The sequence below is a fragment of the Micrasema longulum genome, unplaced genomic scaffold (assembly GCF_059751315.1).
Source record: "Micrasema longulum isolate JH-2025_06_02 unplaced genomic scaffold, ASM5975131v1 h1tg000561l, whole genome shotgun sequence".
In the NCBI taxonomy this organism is placed as follows: Eukaryota; Metazoa; Arthropoda; class Insecta; order Trichoptera; family Brachycentridae; genus Micrasema; species Micrasema longulum.
In genome coordinates, this window is record NW_028277757.1 from 1,134,169 (window position 1) to 1,154,484 (window position 20,316).

The 20,316-nt window shown below is 34.8% G+C and overlaps 1 protein-coding gene across 1 annotated transcript; it reads right to left on the reverse strand.

Moving 5' to 3' along the window:
* Window positions 1-1,011: 1,011 nt before the first annotated feature.
* Window positions 1,012-15,010, reverse strand: LOC148280618 (alpha/beta hydrolase domain-containing protein 17B). Its single transcript, XM_088228109.1, has 4 exons — window positions 14,181-15,010; window positions 6,080-6,212; window positions 4,225-4,342; window positions 1,012-4,144 (listed from the first exon to the last, which is right to left on the reverse strand). Exons 1-3 carry the CDS (start codon window positions 14,828-14,830, stop codon window positions 4,259-4,261), a joined length of 867 nt encoding a protein of 288 aa, XP_088084235.1. The 5' UTR covers window positions 14,831-15,010; the 3' UTR covers window positions 1,012-4,144; window positions 4,225-4,258.
* Window positions 15,011-20,316: the final 5,306 nt, after the last annotated feature.

The following is a 20,316-nucleotide window of genomic DNA, read 5'->3' on the forward strand; positions in this document are numbered from 1 at the left end:
TAGCAAATGCATTACTTAAACATTAAATTATTTTTCCATCTGTCAGATTTTCGAAGAAATCAAAATTGACATATTGTTAGTGCTGCCAGGGTAGTAATTTTTTTACCCTACTTTGCTCATCTGATGAGAGAAGTAATGAAAATTGGGCCTCGTATTAAACAACTCTGTGGTGGACATTTTACCGAAATTATCTTTAAAACATCAAATATTATTTAACATGATATAAAAATATCAGTTTTATGTAAAATATATTTATTTTTTTACTGTAAGTTCATTAATTCAATTACTCTTATTAAATGACCCATTACTTATCTACTGTTATTTAAACTAATATTTCCACGTGCACTATAAAATTTTAGAAAAATCAACAGATTGCTTTTTTTCATACCTTTCATTTTGTTATGATTATATTTTTTCCCATCGTGCAACATTACGCGGGACATCACGAATGCGCGCGGCGAAAGTGGGGGAATTTTTGGACACAGTCTAATGTATTCAAATATGACCCTACGCTCCTTCTGGACTATTCTTAATTATATGTACAAAACTTTTATGCAAATTGAAAACTACCACATGCATCTGATTTGGTTTGTTTATTTATGAAATCTATACATATTTCACGCGTAACGAATTCGGATTCAACCCATTCAATATTTACATGAAATCACCTGTTGCTTACCATGCAGAGTATGTGGTAGATTTTTCAAAACACCGCACATGAACGACGTCGACCAAAATGCTACATACCAATCTCGCTTCCTCTATATTAATGTATTTTGTGCCACACCTTTCTCCTTTTTTACATCACAAATCCTTTTCGCGGTGTACACTTTTAAAGTCATATTCAATTATTATTATCAGATGGTTTTATGAAATATTCAGATTAATTTCTTGAGTAATTGAAATTTGTGATATGTAAATGATTGACTTGTATATTTTGTACAAAAATGTAGAACGCAATTTATTATAATATATAATTACTGCCGAATGGAAGAAATGAATAAACTCACATTGATTTGATTTCTTTAATATGATAATAATATTTAACTAATATTACATGAGGTTGATGATAGTTTATTGTTATACATGCGACATACAAAAAAAACAATATTGACATCTACATTTATTTAATTTGGGTTCAGTAATATATATGTAATGCAATAGTAGTAGTATACAAAAAGAAGTCGCATACATTATCACAGCATCATAATTATGATGATAAAAACTATATCACCAGGAATAACGTGATTTTAAAAATTGCTGCTAGGGTGAGTATGACTTATAGTCCTTTAAATATGCTGTGAACTTCAATCAGTCTTAACTTGTTAAAATATTTAACAATTTAGAAATAAATTGCATTATTTTTTTGAATATATTCAGCAAACATATGTTATTCCTGGGAGATAAGAATTTCACGTTGAAATGCATTTGGATGATTGTAAAGGTCTTGCCTCCCTATTGCTGAGTGTTTGCAACTGCAACTAGGTAGTCCTGTCATCTTTAGCGACAATGGGAGCATTTCAATATCCTATAATATAGCAGGTGCATTGCACACATCAAATGAAAAACAGTAAAAACATTAAAAAAAATAAATCCAACAATATAACATGCACTTCTTTAACACGTGAGTAGTATCCACATACTGTTTATGAATTTAAAAATTTGAACAAAAATAATATGATTCTGTAATAATATTCCCTGAAATTCAGGTTAACTTCATTTAGATTTTATACCTTAAATTTATACAGGTATATGGGAGATATAAAAAAAAACTATACAAGTAAAAAATAATGAACAATCTCCATACGTATACATAGCATATTAGTACTGAATTTAACATAGAGTTTGAATACATTACGTATGTAGTTGTCGTTCAATGCACATAATTCTTCTCTTCTTCTACTTACCAAAATATACCAAAATAATAGGTTTAGCGGAAGACATTTCATTTCAATACAGGGTCAACAAATACGTACTCGGAAAATGTAGTAGGCAAAATTAATAACTATATAAACAAATTAATCCTAGTTAATGAATTCAAGTTATGTGTATATATAATTTGTAGTTCAAGAAGAACCAAACATGGATATTTGCGTTAAGTTCATAATACATACATCATTTTTTGAAACCATACGCAGTCTTTTAATAACATTTTCCAATAATCACAATATTTTATTTAAGACGCGGTGCAAACGAGCGCCAACCGAACTTTTCACTAAACACAACAATAATTGTCTTCTTCACATTCAGAGTAGAAGTTCTCGAGTCCGTTTCTAGCGCGTAGTGCTTACTGGGGAGATATTATAGGCATAACCTACACTATTATGGGAATTACTGCTCTTTACACTCTTCTCAAATATGGAAGGAGAACATCTTATTCAGTATATGGGTACAACCTTGAAAGAATTTAACAATCTTAATCATATGTATCGCATTAAATGGTTCATTTACGGGTATTGATGTTTATGATAATTTTACTTAAATATTCTTAAACTACAAAGTGAAAACTGTTAAGTTTATGACCTCAATCTTTCGAGAAGTGTAATAAATAAAAAAATACCAAAATTTTTAACAAGTAGTTTCGAGGAGAGGATCACTAGATTCCTTTACATCTGCTGAAGGAGATCTCGGTTCAGTAACATCGCAGTTGATAATTTTATGCGAAGGACTATCGCTAGAAGTGGTTCCATTGGGGTGCAAATTATTGGTAGAGGCAGTTTTTGCAAAACTACCCTTTCTACTTGTGATATCTGAGGAATTTACATCTTTTTCCTCGGTGAGAGACAAGCCATCTGATCGTGGTAAGGGCTTCCTCGGTGATGGGCGAGGAGATATCCAGCCCTGCTTTTGAGTATAACATGTACAGACAATATCTGTTTTAAAGTCCTTATCAAAAGAATCGAAATCATGTGAGCACTTTATACTGGTTACTGGCGAAGAATTTGTTTTATTTTTTATGACAATAGGAGCCTTTTTCATTACTCCATGTTTGTCAGCAGATAATCGTAAAGGACTGGAACGAGGTGGTTGCAGATAGTCAGGAGACCTGTCAAGAGATGCGGGTGACAAAGGGATGTTGAGGTTAAGAGTTTCATCCAAACACTTGCAGGTATCAGTTGACCGACAAGTGCTACACGAAACTGGTGATAATCGCTCCAATTTTGAATTACGACGGACGGCGAGGTTTGAAATTCGCAAATTCGAAGACAAACTTTCTATCTTACGAGCATCTCCAATGCTTTTTGTTTGGAAAAAGATTTGGTTTTTCTGTAAAGCTGACGTTGAGATTGAGAGTACCCTTTAGACGAGGGGTTGAGAACCCAGGGACCATTATCCATCATACCTGGGGAGCATTCTAAGGATAGGTGGTTGGTCCGGGTTAACTTATTGGCTTTTTTGGGATTACTGTCAGATTGTTTTGTCCATGGGTCAGAAGGGACATACACAAGTTGGCTGCCCCCCTTTTCCAGTGCTGGAACTGTCCTTAATAGGGAAGGGTTCACATCGGGAATGGAGATTACCGATACACTAGGAGAGGTTCGTTCGCTACAAACTTTACGCGGACTGCAAATTGGTGAGGTCATTTTCTCACGCTTAGCTAAAATAGAACTAAGAGCTCCGATTTCTAGGTGTGGGGAGAAGTCCACAGCGAGGTGAGAGATGGAGCTCTTTCTGAGAGACAGAGCCTGTTGTTGTCGTGAAGACTGCTTGTGGGACGGGCGGGCCCCCAGAGAGCGTGAGCGAGGGTGGGGGCGAGTCGGCGGTGGCGGCGGAGGAGGGGGTGGGTGAGGAGGACACACGCAGCGTGGAGTCACGTCGCTGTTGCTACGTGAGTGAATAGGGCGCCGAACTCGAGTGACTGCTGGCTCTGGAGACTCGGTGCCTATAATATTGATGCTAACGTTGAACTTCTCATCCGCGGTCTCCTGCATGATGGCCATCTTGATAAACCTCTCCACCCGGGCTTCGGCGGTGGATTGGTACCACTGTCTGGGGCTGGAGCGAAGGAGGTCAGCTCCAGAGGAAGTATTATGTTTGGGGCCGGCCAAGTGGTTGGACCCGGCCCCCGTCAGCTAGAGGAGCTTCTCGGTAACGGAACTGGTTGTTTCGGAGCTGACAGTTGATGTTGGATTAGGGTCCTCACCTGAAGAAGTTGTACATTTAAAGCGGAGTCTGTTATATGGAACTATTTAAAACATTCAATGTAGTGGTGTAAATACTAGCCTGTTTTCTGGCCTACAGGGGCCTGCAGTCGTTGTCAGTTGAGTAACTCCACAGATACAAACTGCTTTAGTCGCTCCAAATATTGATTGTATAACTCTACATCATTATGGCCTGCACCCTGGAAATCATTTTTTTATTTATTAATATAATATTACAATAAGTTTAATAACATACAGTTCTTTTATAAAAAAACCTAGATCTGAACATTTTTGTATCTCCTTTATTTTGGTTTATCCTAATGTTTGTAGGTAGAAGTATAAAAAATTTAAAATATTTTCAGGTGCTGCCTAGTATGTAGGTGAAATAATTCAGTTGGATGAATGCCACCCGCATCAATAAAGGTTTCAGCTCTTTTATTTCACAAAAATCAACATATGGAAGAATCGATCAAATATACTTAGATGTTCAAACATAGGCAGAATGGTGAATGTTACACAGTGGCCACTTAAACCACCTAATGACAGATCATAAGCCCTGTAAATGCCTAAATATCCATATTTCCTTATCTACAATGTTCTCTATCTTTGTTGTAATATTTTAAAAACTCTTTAAGTCAACTTCAATTTATTGCATTTTACAACCAAAATAGTACACAGATATATTTGAAAATCTTAATGTCAAATCTATAAAACAACTGTATGTAAAAACTTTATTACTATATGCACATAAACATTATTCTCTACCTTCCGTTACAAATACAAGAGTTACTAGATACTCCATCCTGATGCTGCAAAAAAATAAATACAACCTTCGGTCAAAGAGGATTGACCTACTACTCGGTTAAAGTGTACAATCTACTTCCATTATCCATAAGGACAATTAGTAAGTTCTCACAATATAAAATTGCTATTAAGAAATGGATAGTGGAGGTGGGTTGCGCACAGATCGATTGGTGGATCAAGCCAAATAGGTAAAATGTATGCACTGTTTATGAAATTTTTTTAATTGGTCTATATAAATTGGTTATGTTTTTTATGAATATTTTTTTATTTTATTGTTTATTACGTTAATTATAATTAGGTTAAGTGGATTAATTACGTTTTTTTTTATTGTTATTCTTATGTTAACTTTGTTAAATAGCTAATCTTAGGCATGTTTCACATTTTGTAAAATGTTACCCTCGGCACAGGACACCGGGAACATAATTCTGTTTAAAAAAAAAGAATACAAACAATGTAAAAGTGTAAATAAATAAGTAGGTAAATATTTTTTTATATTAGAATATGATTTAACATATAACTATATAAATTGAGACCACATTCCCCGACCGATGTCATCAATCGATAGAAAAATAAGACTAACCGATGTCGATCGACGGTTCTTACTACACCAAAGAAATCTGCCCAATCACTTGATTTTTATTAATCCGTCGTCGATCGATTACAAAGAGCTCTCGCGTGCCCCCACTACGCGTCTGCTTATGGTTGATCAGTTGTCGATCAATGGTTAACCGGTTGCTGATTGATGGTTGATCAATTGTTGATCGGTGGTCGGTCAATTGTGGATTGCTGGTTGATCGATTATTTTATCAACCAGTATCCGTCGACCAGCCAACTCTACCAAACGACATCTATCAATGACATTTGAAGACATCAGTTGAGTGAATGCGGTAACTTTGATCGACAGTCGATCGATTGTAGATTGCTTAATTATTTTATTGACCCGTGTCGGTCAATCGATCCACGACGATCGGTGACATCAATCGGGTGTATGTGGCAACACCCTCAGTTCAGCTATCAACCACAACTGTACCCTATGAATTGGAATGTTAACGTTACACAGAGTGAGATTCTGAATAAAAGTGTAGACATAACATGCATAGAATTATATTTTAGTAACAAAGTGCATAGTTTACCTCGACCCACAGTGGTTCTACTGCCCTTGGACACCGCTCGTATATGGCAAGTCCGTGTGAGAAGTCTATCACCTCATCTTCAGTCCCGTGGATCACCAGGACTGGTGAAGTTACTTTGGGCACCTTATCGATACTGGAAAATGAATTAAGCTCTAAAAATAATGTTGCGTTGAAACATGAATATTTAGAGTGGAATCAAAAGGTGTTAATTTATTGTTATGATAATAAAAACTTATATACACAACACAAGGAAAGATAAAAACTTTCAATGGGTTAGAAAATTATAATTGCACAGAAATGAAGTATTAATATCATAAAGGTCCAAAAAATACAATTAAAAAACCGGAAGTGAAATTACTGCACAAAAAATATTTCACAATATTGCTTACTATGCAAAAAAAAAAAATTAAACTAGATTAAGCACAATTAAATAATGTAGGTGTGAGCAATTTTATAAAAGTAAAAACCAATCATACAATATTGATATCATTATATCTAAAATGCAGTTTCTGTTCTGTGTTAAATCTTTTGCAGTTTTAAAAATTAAATTTATCTAATTCAAATTGTATATTTTTGTAAAAAAATATATATTTATAGATGAGTATTTAAGAAAAAATAACAATTTTGAAAAAACTATTTTTTTTTTCTGATTTAAAATAATTAAAACAGACTGTCAGATATTTTCTAGAGGTTGTTATGTTTTTGTCCTAGATTTTTGTTCAGTTGTATTTTATTTTAACCATACTTGTATCAAGTTATTTTTTTATTTTTTTTAAAGGAATAACCCGCTAAGCCTCTATTTTGAGGCTTGTCAGCAGGTGGGATAGAGGGGATATGGAAGAAGGTAATGAAAAATACACCACAACACCCAGACCAATTGAGAAAAAAATCTTTCTTGGATTTTTTTCTTGCAACTGGCGGGAATCGAACCCGCGACGCCAGTTTCACAGATAGCCGTCTAACCAACTGCGCCACGGCGCCTGTCTGACAATTGACAATTCTTTGTTGATAACACCGTTTTCCTAGGAAACCACTCTCTAGTCAACGTTACGACGGCTGTCCACCGCATCACCGTTCACTACGGCCGTTAAGATACAGGCACCGCTGTCCTAGGAAACCCTAGCTTAACACAGATTTATTTATGCATAACATTTCACATCCTTTTTTATTCTTATTGATTTCTTTATTTCCAGTTTGTCAATAGTCAACCACTCCACTCACCCGGTCTGTTCTAGATGTCTTGTGGTATCTTTTGAGAGCCGTACATCGCAAAACAACTTTTAAGATATAATAACGGATATCCATATTTTAAATGTTTTTTTTTTTAAAAAGATTCGCATTATTAAAATGTACTTTCAACCCATCACCGTAATACACAACAATTAAAAAGGATGGTAAATATTATTAGAAGAAACCATATTATACATGACAACCAGTTTGGATTTATGGAAAACAGGAGCATCCAGGGTACCATAGCAAAATTATCGAGCTTTATACATTTCTCATTGGGTCAGTTTTTAAAATGCATTAGAATTTTTATTGAAGAGAAGCGCGGTCTTACTTTTCTTCATACAAACGTATTCCTGTAGTTTCACCAGGGATCATGGCACTTAAGTTATGATTTTTTACACACTTTAGATATTTACAATTGGCATGTCATTTTTTCATTCATCATTTTGCTTTTTTAATAAATTATTTCTTATGAGAGCTAGAACCATCCAAAAACCCAAAAAAGCGCCCAGTTTTATCTGCCGTCTTATAAATAAAATTTTTTACATCCAGTTTGAAAAATGTGTAAATATGTTAGCGTTTCTAATAATAAGATCATTCACTGTATTTAGTCAATTTGTCTCACCATCAATCAGTGGGTATATTTTTTTTATTATTATGGATAACTTATATAGCGCCATTTTTGTAATATAATACCTCAAGGGCGCTTTACAAAGTGATTCTACAGATAAACAAAATTAATCGAAACATTTAAATTTATAATTAAAGTAAAACAATTTATATTGCTATCACAAGTTACGGATTTATTCAAATGATGAACAAGTGGGTTTTAAGTTTTTTTCAAAACATTATATCACTCTCACAGCCTTGCACCTCTGTTGGGAGAGCATTCCATGCTGTAGGGCCTGCAACCGCAAATGCGCATTTGCCGAATTTAGTGCGCTGTTTGTGTAGAGGTATAATAACTTTTCCTCTCGACGTAGATGTAGCTGATTTAAGCGTAAGACGTCTGTCAGCTAGTTCATCTGGAATGCATAGTTCCCCCAGATGCTCCGGAGCAGAGTATATAACGTGTATGATTCATATCATTGATTGTAGTGCTTTCACACTTATAGATTACGCAGACAGGGTATAGTCTAAGCTTATAACCGAGTTACACAGTTTAAATCCGCGCTGTGCCAGCGGGTACCCTGCAAGACATCGGACCCTCCCGATAACCCTTATATTATTCTTACATAAGTACCGAAACAGTACAGTGCATGAGTTTCAACAAAAAATATCGAGTGACTGTATGAGTTTATGTATTCCTTATTCGACAAGGCGCTTGACTCACGCACAGGTTCCATTCCCAATGAGAACACAAAAATTAAATGTGATTTTTCTCTAGCCTGGGTGTTCTGTGCTGTAATTCACCACTGTAATTGGGCCTCTTGGCCTGTTGTGGTGCCAAAAAAAGACGGTGAAAAATTAAAAAATATATTTTTCATCTCTCTTATAATAAATTGTAGTATTATATCGCCACATAAGCATACTAAGAATTGTCACTTTTGGTATATTATATTGTACTTTGGACGGACATTAAATAACAATGAAACACTAAATGAGCAGTAATAGCATAATATAATGTTAGGTTTAGTTCACCTTTAGTGGTAAACTCGGTAATATCATGAGATAGGTATATACAGACAATCATACTTAAGTGAATTTATTATTGATAGAATCGTGGCCATCGTGTCGTACTCTCGAGACTGCAGTACTCTACTCGTCTTAGCTACAGCTTAGACTACACAAACTTTTCCAGCCAATCTTCCTCTCTCCTCGCGAGGTGACCAAAATATCAGAGAACTCATCTGAGGCATACGGTCGACAGTCTGTCTGTCAGCTTCAGTTCTCGAAGAATGGAGGCGTTGGTGCGTCTGGTTGTCCAGGGTCCGATTGTCTAACTGTTAGTAAATAAAATTAATAGACAGAAGGGAGTCCAATTTCCTCAAGACCGTGTCCAATGCAGTGCTAACCAGTGGAAGTATGTTCTTTTCAGCAACGAGTCGAAGTATAATCCTCAATATACAATCAAAATGGTTAAAGGAGCGGGTGGTAGTGTAGTGGTGTGGGGTAGTACGTTGTGGCATGGAGTAGGACCAATCCATCAAATAAGCTGTATTATGAATCAGCATGTAAATGTGGAAATTTAAAAGTGTTACCATATGCAGAAGAAAATACTAGAATCATATGGGGGTGCCTATAAAACTAGTCGAACTTATCAAGGCCTACCACTCAAGTAGCGAATGCCGAATCAGAATCAATGATGTTGTCACAGATTGGTTTGAGGTCACCACCGGAGTTCGTCAAGGTTGTGTCCTTGCACCGTTCCTTTTTATAATCTTCATGGACTTCACCCCTTAGGAGATCACTTCCTTAGAAGTCATTTCCACTAGATCGACGAATATACATCTCCTCCTAACAAAAACTCAGCGACCTAGAGTATGCTGATGATGCAGTAATAATTGATAATTCAGACAGGGGTCTTTAGGCCACTGTAGATAGCCTAAATAGGTACTCCGCATGCATGGGTTTAAAAATCAACATTGTGAAAACCCATGTACTGTGTAACACTTCGTGCCTTGATGCCCAAAATTCCCTGACTGTCAAACCAAGTCATCGAAAGGGTCGAGAGTTTCAAATACCTGTGAATATATTTATTTAATTCACATAAACGCCCGGAGGGCTTTTATAAGTGTAGTACATAGATAAAATATACAATTACTATTATTCTATGTCTGCTCTCTAGTTGGAGCATGTGCATGCATCTCTGTCGGTTGCCAGCTCCTGTGCATCCTCCCAAGTCAGGTTCACGCCCCGTAGTTCTGACACAAACTGCTGTCGAACAGTCAGCAGTGGACGTCCAGAACGTCGAGAACCTGATGCCTTGTAAAGTAGGCAAGCGTGGTTAAGGCTCTTAGGAGCCATCCGCAGCACATAGCCAAGCCCACTGTATTGCCTCCGCTTGATGACAGTTGTCACCGGAATTAGCTGCGTCCGTTCTCTTATTAATTCATTCCTCACGAAGTCAAACCACCGCACACCCAATGTTCTTCTGAGACACCTATTATCAAAACTCCGATTTTGCTGCTTTGGGCCCTAGTGAGGTGCCACGATTCACATCCGTGGAGAACAGGTGTTATGCAGGCGTTATTTGGTTTTCACCGAGTAAATATACAATCTCTAGACAGCCTTCATACTATTGAATGTGGCGCCTGCTACTCCTAGCCGCACTCCCAGTTCTTTTTAAAAGCTGCCATTTATTATTATTATACAAAGTAAGAAATAAAATATAGCATTCGGTACATTCAAATACTATTAACTAGTAAGAAAACATAATTTAAAAACATACATATATATATATATAAAGATGACATAATACACATGAATGTTGAAAAACATTTCAATAAATCAATATGCCCAGTGAGAAAAAGTTTTTTTTATTTTTAAGATACAGTAATAAAATATAAAAATAATAAAGTGTTGCTATAAATACACAGGTGTATATGGAAAGTGGCAGCTTTCAAAAAGAACTAACTGGGAGTGCGGCTAGGAATAGTAGGCGCCACATACAACAGTATGAAGGCTGTCTGGAGATCAGTTATTTAATCAGTGAAAAGCAAATGCCGCCCTATAACGCCTGCATAGCAACTATTTTCTATGGATGTGAATCATGGTACCTCACTAGGGCCCAAAACAGCAAAATTCTGAGTTCCGAGAATAGATGTCTCTGAAGAATCTTGGGTGTGCAGTGGATTGGCTTTATAAGGAATGAAGTAATAAGAGAATGGACGCAGCAAACTCCGATAACAACTGTCATCAAGGGGAGGTGATATGGTTAGCTTGGCCATGTACTGTGGATGCCTCCCGAGAGCCATAATCACGGTTACCTACTTTGCAAGGCATCTGGTTCTCAACGTCTTGGATGTTCACTGCTGACTGTTCGTCGGCAGTTCATGTCAGAACTAAGGGATGCGAACCTGACTTGGGAGGATGCACAGAAGCTGGCAGCTGACAGAGATGCCTGGAGAATCTGTATAGATACCATATGCTCCAACTAGGTAGCGGACATGGAATTATATGCTGAAGAAAGTTTACCAGTAATTTGGAAATTTCAGCAAAACAATGATAAAACATACAGCACGGGCAGCAAAAAGTAATTTATGGATAATTCTGTGGCTGTGATCGATTGGCCATCGTGCATTTCAGATTTCAACCCTATTCAGAACTTATGGATGCAGGTAAGTTTAAAATTACGAAAAAAATGCAGTTATTTAGTAATAATCAAAAATATCTGGAACAATATTGCAGTAGAAAGATGCCTAAATATTGCTAAATATTGATGAAGAAATTAAACAGGCTTTATTTATTTTTTTAAATAAAGATAAAATTATTAAAGTGTCCCTATTTAAATGCTCCTCTTAAATAATGGTCATTATAAAACAAAACATATTTTAAAACAATTATTTAATTAAATATTTTATAAACATCACATTGTTTTATTTAATATCCAGAGCTGTACATTAATGTTTTTATGTGTAGAAACCCCAGTTTTTAAACAAAATTTGACTTTACCGATTCATTTGAAAAAGATAACAATAATTTAAATAGGTAATGAACATACTATAATTATAATAACAAAAATATGTTTATAGTTTTATTCCACTTTTATTTATTATTTTTACCAGTGACCGGGTTTTGTCATGACCGGGTTTCTTCGTGACCGAGTTTTGTCATGACTGACATCGTTAGACCGGTGGGAGACTAAACCAAATTCTATGTTATGTACATGTTCAAGCAGGGGTTGAAAATCATGATTTTATATAATTATGAGAGTAAAAGAGTTTAAATTATAATAATTTAAGCCTAAAGTAATAACAATTGTATGAATTTAAGTTTTGTTTGAATGTATAAAATAAAAACAGATGTAAAATTTATAATTTCATCAAGTTTCATAATAAAAATGTACTTGAATTATATGTATTTAAATTTTATTAAAACTATAAAAGGGGCTGCCGCTGGTTGGTAGGTCCTCGTTAAAAATATTTTTAAAAAACCCACGTGATGTTAAAATTTGTTTGGAAGCAAAGGGGTTTCTAGGCATTTGAACATCGTTGTATTACCAAAAAATATATAAGATAACATACCTAGTGAAACGGATGATTTTGTACTTTTTATAAAAGCGTCCCTATTTAGTGCCCGCCACTGTTTATTGATTTAAACATCCTAAGTTAAAGAGTACATAAGACGAAGTTAAAGAGTATTACAAATGTTTTTCTATCTATTTAATATTGCATGTTTTCAAATTCTCCTTAAATGAAAATCATGACTGATGTCTGATGTGAGATAAAAATAGCCACAAAAACAAATAATTCAGATAAGATTACTCCTGTCGTAAAACCACCTATTTAATATTTGTAACAAACATGCTTTTATGATACAATACCAGGACTTGGATGAGATTAAACATGATTTAAGTATTGATATTTTTTACTGTTAAGCCATTGTTTAAAAAATAAAGTTATGAACACTCAAATGATAAGCGGTAGGTATGTAACAATAAGATTGTTTTCATATAAAATGGAATAGATACCTAGGTAAGCATACTTAATTACTGTAAATGAGTTTTTTTTAAAGTTTTTTTTCTGATAACAAAGTCAGGTGATGTACAAAGTGTTACGGTGAAAACACCTATCGAAATATGAATAAGTATCAATATGGTATGTTTGCATTTCTAACTTAAGGATGAAATTCGGTATTATAAACTAATATAACTACATTGAATTTCTCCATTGACATTATTTGTCGGTGGAACTGCACTTTAATTATAATAACTGAAATATGTATTGCCTGCTCAAATTTTTTAAAATTTCACCGGTGACGGATTTTGTCGATCATCAAACCGTTGAAATAAATTAAAATTATACTTTACTAATTTACTTTGTTAGGTTCAAAACCAGAAGGTAAAAAAACAAATAAAATTTAAAAAATAAATGGTTAAAAACGAAGTTTTATTTTAATTTTAATGGATAACCTAAAGTAAGCGTTCAAAATATTTTTTAAAAATTTAAATTACTTAATTCCTTATTCAATTTAAATTACTATTGACAACCCTTTCTTTCACTTGTATATAACACGTTCAGGCCCGTTGTTAGTGACCAATTTTGCAACGAGTGTGTACCGTTTCTTTAAGGCTATGTTAATAACGGGAGTCCTTGTTGATGATCCGTTTATCCATACTAGCCCATACAAAACTGTCCAACAGACAATGGTCCGGTGCAAAAAAACAAGTGTACTCACCCGTTGCAAAAACGGTCATGAAACATGAAGTCAATTAATCTCTACTCGATTTTCTTTTAAAGAATGTTTACCTGAGAGTAACTAGATAAATAAAAACAATATCATAACAATCCACCCTAATTTTTCCGTGCTGTGTGGATTTGAACGATATGTATAAAATGGGCAAGGGTGACCCAACAACAAATTTCAAAATCAAAAGTGGTCACAATAAGAAAATGTATTTTATTTATTATACTAAGTTTGGTTAAAATACAGGTGAAGAATTTAATCAGGAAAATTCTTTAGAGGAATTTAAAATTTAGCATCTAATAAGGACATTCAGTGGTTTTGTTTGTTTTTTGCGTGTTTTTCTACGTGCTTCTGTTTCTATTGAAGCTTTTTGGCAAAAATATTTCAATCCCTCAAATTAGTTAGTAAAATTTCTAAGTGGAAGTTATAATTTAAACAACGCTTACCCGATGAAATTATTAATTGATATTTAAGAAAAAAATGAAAGCATTAGGGAGGAAATGACATGAAAAATAATAATTACCTAGGAAATGCATCAAAGAACCAAGTTCTCTTGGTATTTGGGAAGGCCACTCGCATGCCAGACATGAGCGGGGAGTGGAGGATGACGGCTCCCACTTCGTAGCGGGAAGCCAGGTCTACAGTGGGGACAGTCCCGATACTCTGTCCGTACAGGATGATATTCTCCGGGCTGATACCGTAGCGAGTCCTCAGAGCGAGCCAGGCCGCGTCGATATCGGCGTACAGGTTCTTTTCTGAGGGTTTACCTCCACTTACACCATACCCGGAGTAATCGTAGCTAAATATATTACAATTAATTCTGGTGCCTAGTCCCAAATAAAAACTGCTCATTTGTCCTAAGTCCACAGCGTTTCCGTGTGAAAAGAGAATAGTGAACCTCGCGTTGGTACTGCATCTAACGAACAGACAAGCGATTCTGTTACCTCTTGAAGTCCTGGAGAAAAAACCTTCGACATTTTCTTTCTCTCGGTCTGAATATTGCCATTCTGCCCTTTCAGTGAGGTTTAGAGTGTATTTTGTAGAACCAGTATCGTCCGCGATGAAGGCGTATGTCGGTTCTGGAGGAAGAAATGCTAACTTTGCGGCGATTCTGCCTGGGCATGGCGGACAACAAAACAGACAACAAAGTTCACTAAGGCTTAAACCGTTCATGATGGGCACGAGTGTTAGAAAATAAACACAAATAAAAATCTTCACTGAGAGAACAGCACAGTTTCATACAAGTACAGTAAACTACGAATAGTAATGTTTTTCTTTATTGACATTTCCACCGTACTCCAGCCATGTTCACGATGACTGTCGCCGCCATTATTCTTCGCGCAGCCTTCCAAATAAAAAGTAGATAATTTAAAATCTAAATATACGTACACGTCATTTTCAAACATTCTAGGTAGGCTACTAAAATCTTTGGTAGACGTTCAAAGAATGTGACATTACTTGTGTCATTCGAATGGATTTTTTTTCACTCCATCAATGTCCATCATTCAATATTCAAACAAACAAACCATTATGCCGTTTCCCAGTAAGGGTAGGCAGAGAGGATAGAGCCGTATCACTTCGTTTACAGACCTGCTTACTCTTCATTCATACATTTTCTCATGCACGCACGACGATTATTTTGACTTTTGACATGTCCATCTTCAAGTACCGCGAAACCGTCCAATTTTGCCCTGGATGGATATTTTGCCCAAACAGTCTAATCTATGATCAACCTTTAAAAAAACATATTTCCATTTGATTTCGGTAAATTTGGTACCAACTGAATTCCTTTAAGCTTCGGTTAGAAAGCTTTTGCAGCCATATATAAAATTATTTCACCGCCTGCCTTTATAAACTCTGCGGCAACATTATCAAAACCTTGTGCTTTTCCATTCTTCACATATTTGCCAGCACTTCTTATTTTTTTCATACTTATCTCTGGCGCACCCTCATCTGCATTAAAACATTTTTCATTTACTGCTATAATACTTCTTATTCTTAGTGGCGGGGGTCAGTACTTTACAAACTCCTGACATCACTGCGACCTGTAAAGATCTATTGTGACATGTCATATATCTACATACTTTCATTGCTGTTTTGGGAATTTTTTACCGCTTTCCAGAATATTTGTAAATTTTCTTGGAAGTTTTTGGTCATTATGGTTCCCTTCCATTCCTTTTGTTCACACACACCTTGTTTCACTCTCTTCTTACGTTAATTCAGTCAAACTGAGAAAAAAATATTCCTTGGATTTCTTTCTCGCAACAACGCCAGTTTCACAGTTAGCCGTCTAACCAACTGCGTCACGCCGGCTGTCGGCATTTATGTTTCATTTCATCTGGGCTCCCCTCTTCTCTTCTTGAATTATCCTTTGAATTTTCTTTGTGTAACATGTTCGTCATTATATTTATATTTGTGAAAAACTTTAGCTGGATATTACTTTTGTACATATTTATTTGTATAATTTGTTGTATAAAAATAAATAAAATCATTAATTTTATTTGGAAAACCATCTGTTGTACAATCTCAAACTTACATACAATTTAGTTGAAATTGGTATTGTGTCTATACAAAAAGCAATTTGAACCTTATTGAGATGTTAAACACTGGATTTGAATCAACATCCTTACAAGTCAATTGAACAAGTAGGATAAGCAAATCCCATTTAATAATACGAAAATGATTTTATTTGAAATAAAAAAAACTTTGATAAAGGAACATAATGTGGTACTGAAACCAACTAGGTGAGACAGAGATAAGTCGATATAATAAGCGTAGGGGTAAAAATAAATTATGACATGATTACGAGTTCTATGAATTCAACAAGAGGAAGTTAAATGAACATTCTAAAAATTGACAATTTTGCACTTATCTGTTTTCCTTTCCTCTAATGAGATGTGAACTTACTTAATTTTTAAAAATGTTTAGTTATAAGGCATAAATGTAATTAGATATAATGAGAAACTTCAGCCCTTATTGGAAATTAGACACAAAAAAAAAAAAAACTACTTTGAACGACGTCACTAGTTCATATGAATCAACCAATGATAAAAGCTGTGTAAGAAATCCGGTTTACTTACCGTCAACGGACCAATTGGAAGAATTGACGGAGAATAAGGGAAGAGAACTTCTGACGTCACACGTGGAGTAATTTAACCGTTAGAATGCTACGCGGCGCAAAAGCGCTGCGATCGTTTGTATCGAAAATTGCAGCGCAGCGCAAAAGCGCTGCGAGTTTCAGTGTGTTTTCGGTGCTCCGCGGGAGTGCACAGACGCTAACCTCGCACTTTATGTTTAATAAACATTAATAAACAATAAACATTTTATCTTTATAATGCAAAAATAATTAATAAAATTGATTGATATTTGTCTAAGTTAGAGTGTTTTATTTGACACCATTATTTTTTCCTCTAAATTAATCAATATGTGTATAGCAATTTTCATTTATTTTTGCCAAAATTGCTTAGCACTAAAACGGATAAAATATGATAGCGCTAATATATTTTTTTTGGCTTGGTTTAATAGTCTACTAACAAATAAAAAAAATACAGAACTTCCTCATTGATAATGCCTAATCAAATTTATGTTATTTTACTTGATTCCTGATGTAATAGAAAAGATTGTTAAATAAAATCACAATACTTCATGTTCACTCCTTAGGCCTATGTGAGACATAATTTTGTTGTATTTTTTCAAACTGTCGCCATGCTTCTTAATCGCCAACCAGCTTTATTGATTATTGATAAATATAAAATTTTAAAAAAAGAAAATGAAGAAATAGTAGAAAAAAATCATTTTCAAACTAATTTCCTGTTTATTTTAAAAGTGTTTATAATTTTCCTTGTCTTTATAATTTTTGACATTAGGGAAAGGGAAATAAGTTGGATAGTGGATGAAGAAAAGTCGTATTGTAAGAACAGAATGAATTGATTTTTATTATTTGTAATGCCATATTAATAACATATCTGATTTTACAATTATATATTAGCCAATTGTGTGATACAAATTGTTAAAATAATAATATATAAGAATACCCACAGTGGCAGGGCGTGGTCAGGAACTTTAAAACTTCAGGTTCAAGGGAATAATAGGAAAGATGTCTTGGTGCCAAGAGGATTTATATTCCGCAATACCAGAATCCATAATAAAGTACTTATATTAAACAAATAACAACATCAGAAAAGGGATCAACATAATCAAATATGGGAAGGTAAAAATGAAAGAAATACCCAAAAATTATAGTTGAAAAAATTTCACTAAACATTAAAAAATAAATAAACAAAAACAGACGTTAGAAAAAAAAAAACTGAAAAAAATAGGATTTTTTTAAATCCCACACTTATTAAACCAATTTCTAAACTACTGTTTAGTCAACTTATTTCAGAAGTAAATTTTATATTCACTCTCATACTTTAATTTGCAAAACTTGCGGCACAAGTAAAGAATACATAATATGTAATTGTCTTTTTATTTTCAGTCGATAATCTTGAATTCTTATGACTAATTAACAAGGGGCGTTCAACATTAGTAGGTAAGCTGTCACTAGAACCTTACATTGTAAAAGAGGTTCACAACAATTGGGAAAAGTAATTAAGATTCACCTTCCCATACATGATTATTAAAATTTTTGAAGTATACTGAAAATGAAAATGATATTATCAGAAATACATAAAGCCCAATAGTTTGAATTAAAAAGCAACACGGAATATTATGGATACAACATAGAAATGTTGAAAAAGTCTCAGCGTACATACAGATTTTATCACACAAGCTAATTTTAATCCCATAAATATAGTCGGTTATACATTTTATATTTTACGAGAAAAGCTACGAGACAGGGTTGTTTCCAAAATGCACAACACATAGTCGCAAGACATATTCTAACATTTAAAATCCTCAATTCTCCATCGTCACTAGACTAAGTTAAATTCAGAAAGGAATAGGGCATTAGACAGACGCACACCGCCGCCACGGTCGGACAGAGTGGAATAGTTGGGTTGGAATGTGAGGCGGTGTGTTGAGAGCTGCGGGCGGCAGCCGGCGCCTGTCTACGCCCATTACAGGAATGGAGTGGTTGGGGGGAACGAGACTTCTGTAAGGGGCACTGCTTACAGCGACACTCACACACACACACGCATTCCATCACACATACACGACCCTATAATTAAATAAATAACATATACATACGTAAATACATTGGCGTACACGGCGCATACGGGCGCACATGCACCGGTTCCGCTGACACATGCCGACAGGTACCAATATAATAATATATAAACGATATAATATCTTCAGACTTGACTCTATAGAATTTTTACCGCGACGAACTATTACATTACGATTACAATATTCGATTAATTAAAATCTATTATCACGATTGTATCCTTTTTAGAAAAATTACTATTAAAAGTATCTTAGAAAATCGATTCAATAAAATCTATCAACACTTAACATAAATAATAAAAGACTACGACTCCGTTAAGTAAAAGTTTCCGCTTAAAAAAATATACATTTTATTTTCAAAGAGGGACTAATAGAAAACGGGGGATTTAGTTAACCGTACAAATAAAGATTTTCATTAAACAAGTTAAATCTACCAGCGAGGGAGTAGTCCGGAGTAGTGGGGACGGGAGCCGCGGGGCTCACGACCGTCCGCTATCACGAGTCTTCCTTCATCCACACACGCTACACGCCCACGGGACAGGGGGCCAGAAGTCTCTGCCAGGCAGGACGGGGGGGGGGGGGGATTATACTACCTCTCTTCGCTCTTCAACGCACGCTTCTCCAAAGCACACGCTTCTTTAACAATACCATATCATTTCTACAACATCCAATTTAAAAACCTAAATGTTACTTTTGGTGCGCCAAAGGAATTGCCTGTCATAAAGTACAAAATGCATGAAAATGAGTATGATTAAAAAGAAATATCAATAAAGCCCAATGTTTCAATAGGAAAATCAATAATGTTAAGGGAAAAATAAAAAGCTTTTGAAAAAACCGCAACAAAAAATAAATCTGGCAAAAGATCAATAATGATTTTTTAAATGCTAAGTGTTATAATATGACTAGAATCAAGGTTAAAATATGTATTTGCTAAAGCGATTCGCGAAACTAAATATATACGACATTAATATTCACAAAAAACAGTCAGATAATATTAAATACTTTCGCGATGTTATGTTACTAACAATATTAAGTGTACATAATTTTTATTTGTATTGCGGTTTTTTCATAGGCTAAGGAATAAAATTTCTGATTACACGATATGACTGATGCAACTGATAAATAATGTCGGTTATTTCTGGAAATAGAAAGTGAGACTGTACAAAATAGTGGCTCGTTACACACACTCTCGGCAAATGGCCTTATATCTAGTGATTGAACAGTTACACGAGCACAATAGAGAAGCCACAATATGCATCATACAGAGGTTACTTCTACAAGGCTTGTGCTTGTCATTCAGGGACAAACCCTCACACTATATTTGTACATTGCTTCCCTTAAATTGATCTTCATCCGAGCAATTTGTAATTATGTATGTATTTGCTAAAATAAGATTTACATAAACAATTATTAAATATAGTGATGTATAAACCAGCGATCATTAGGGATGAAAAACAATTTGTTGGAAGATGTACAACATTTTACAAATACAATAT

Coding starts and splice junctions, on each gene's coding strand:
- LOC148280618 (XM_088228109.1), bottom strand. CDS start 14,830: ATGAACGGTTTAAGCCTTAGTGAACTTTGTTGTCTGTTTTGTTGTCCG. Junction 6,213..14,180: donor TTCTTTGATGCATTTCCTAG/GTAATTATTATT, acceptor TTCATTTTCCAG/TATCGATAAGGTGCCCAAAG. Junction 4,343..6,079: donor TAGAACCACTGTGGGTCGAG/GTAAACTATGCA, acceptor AATGATTTCCAG/GGTGCAGGCCATAATGATGT.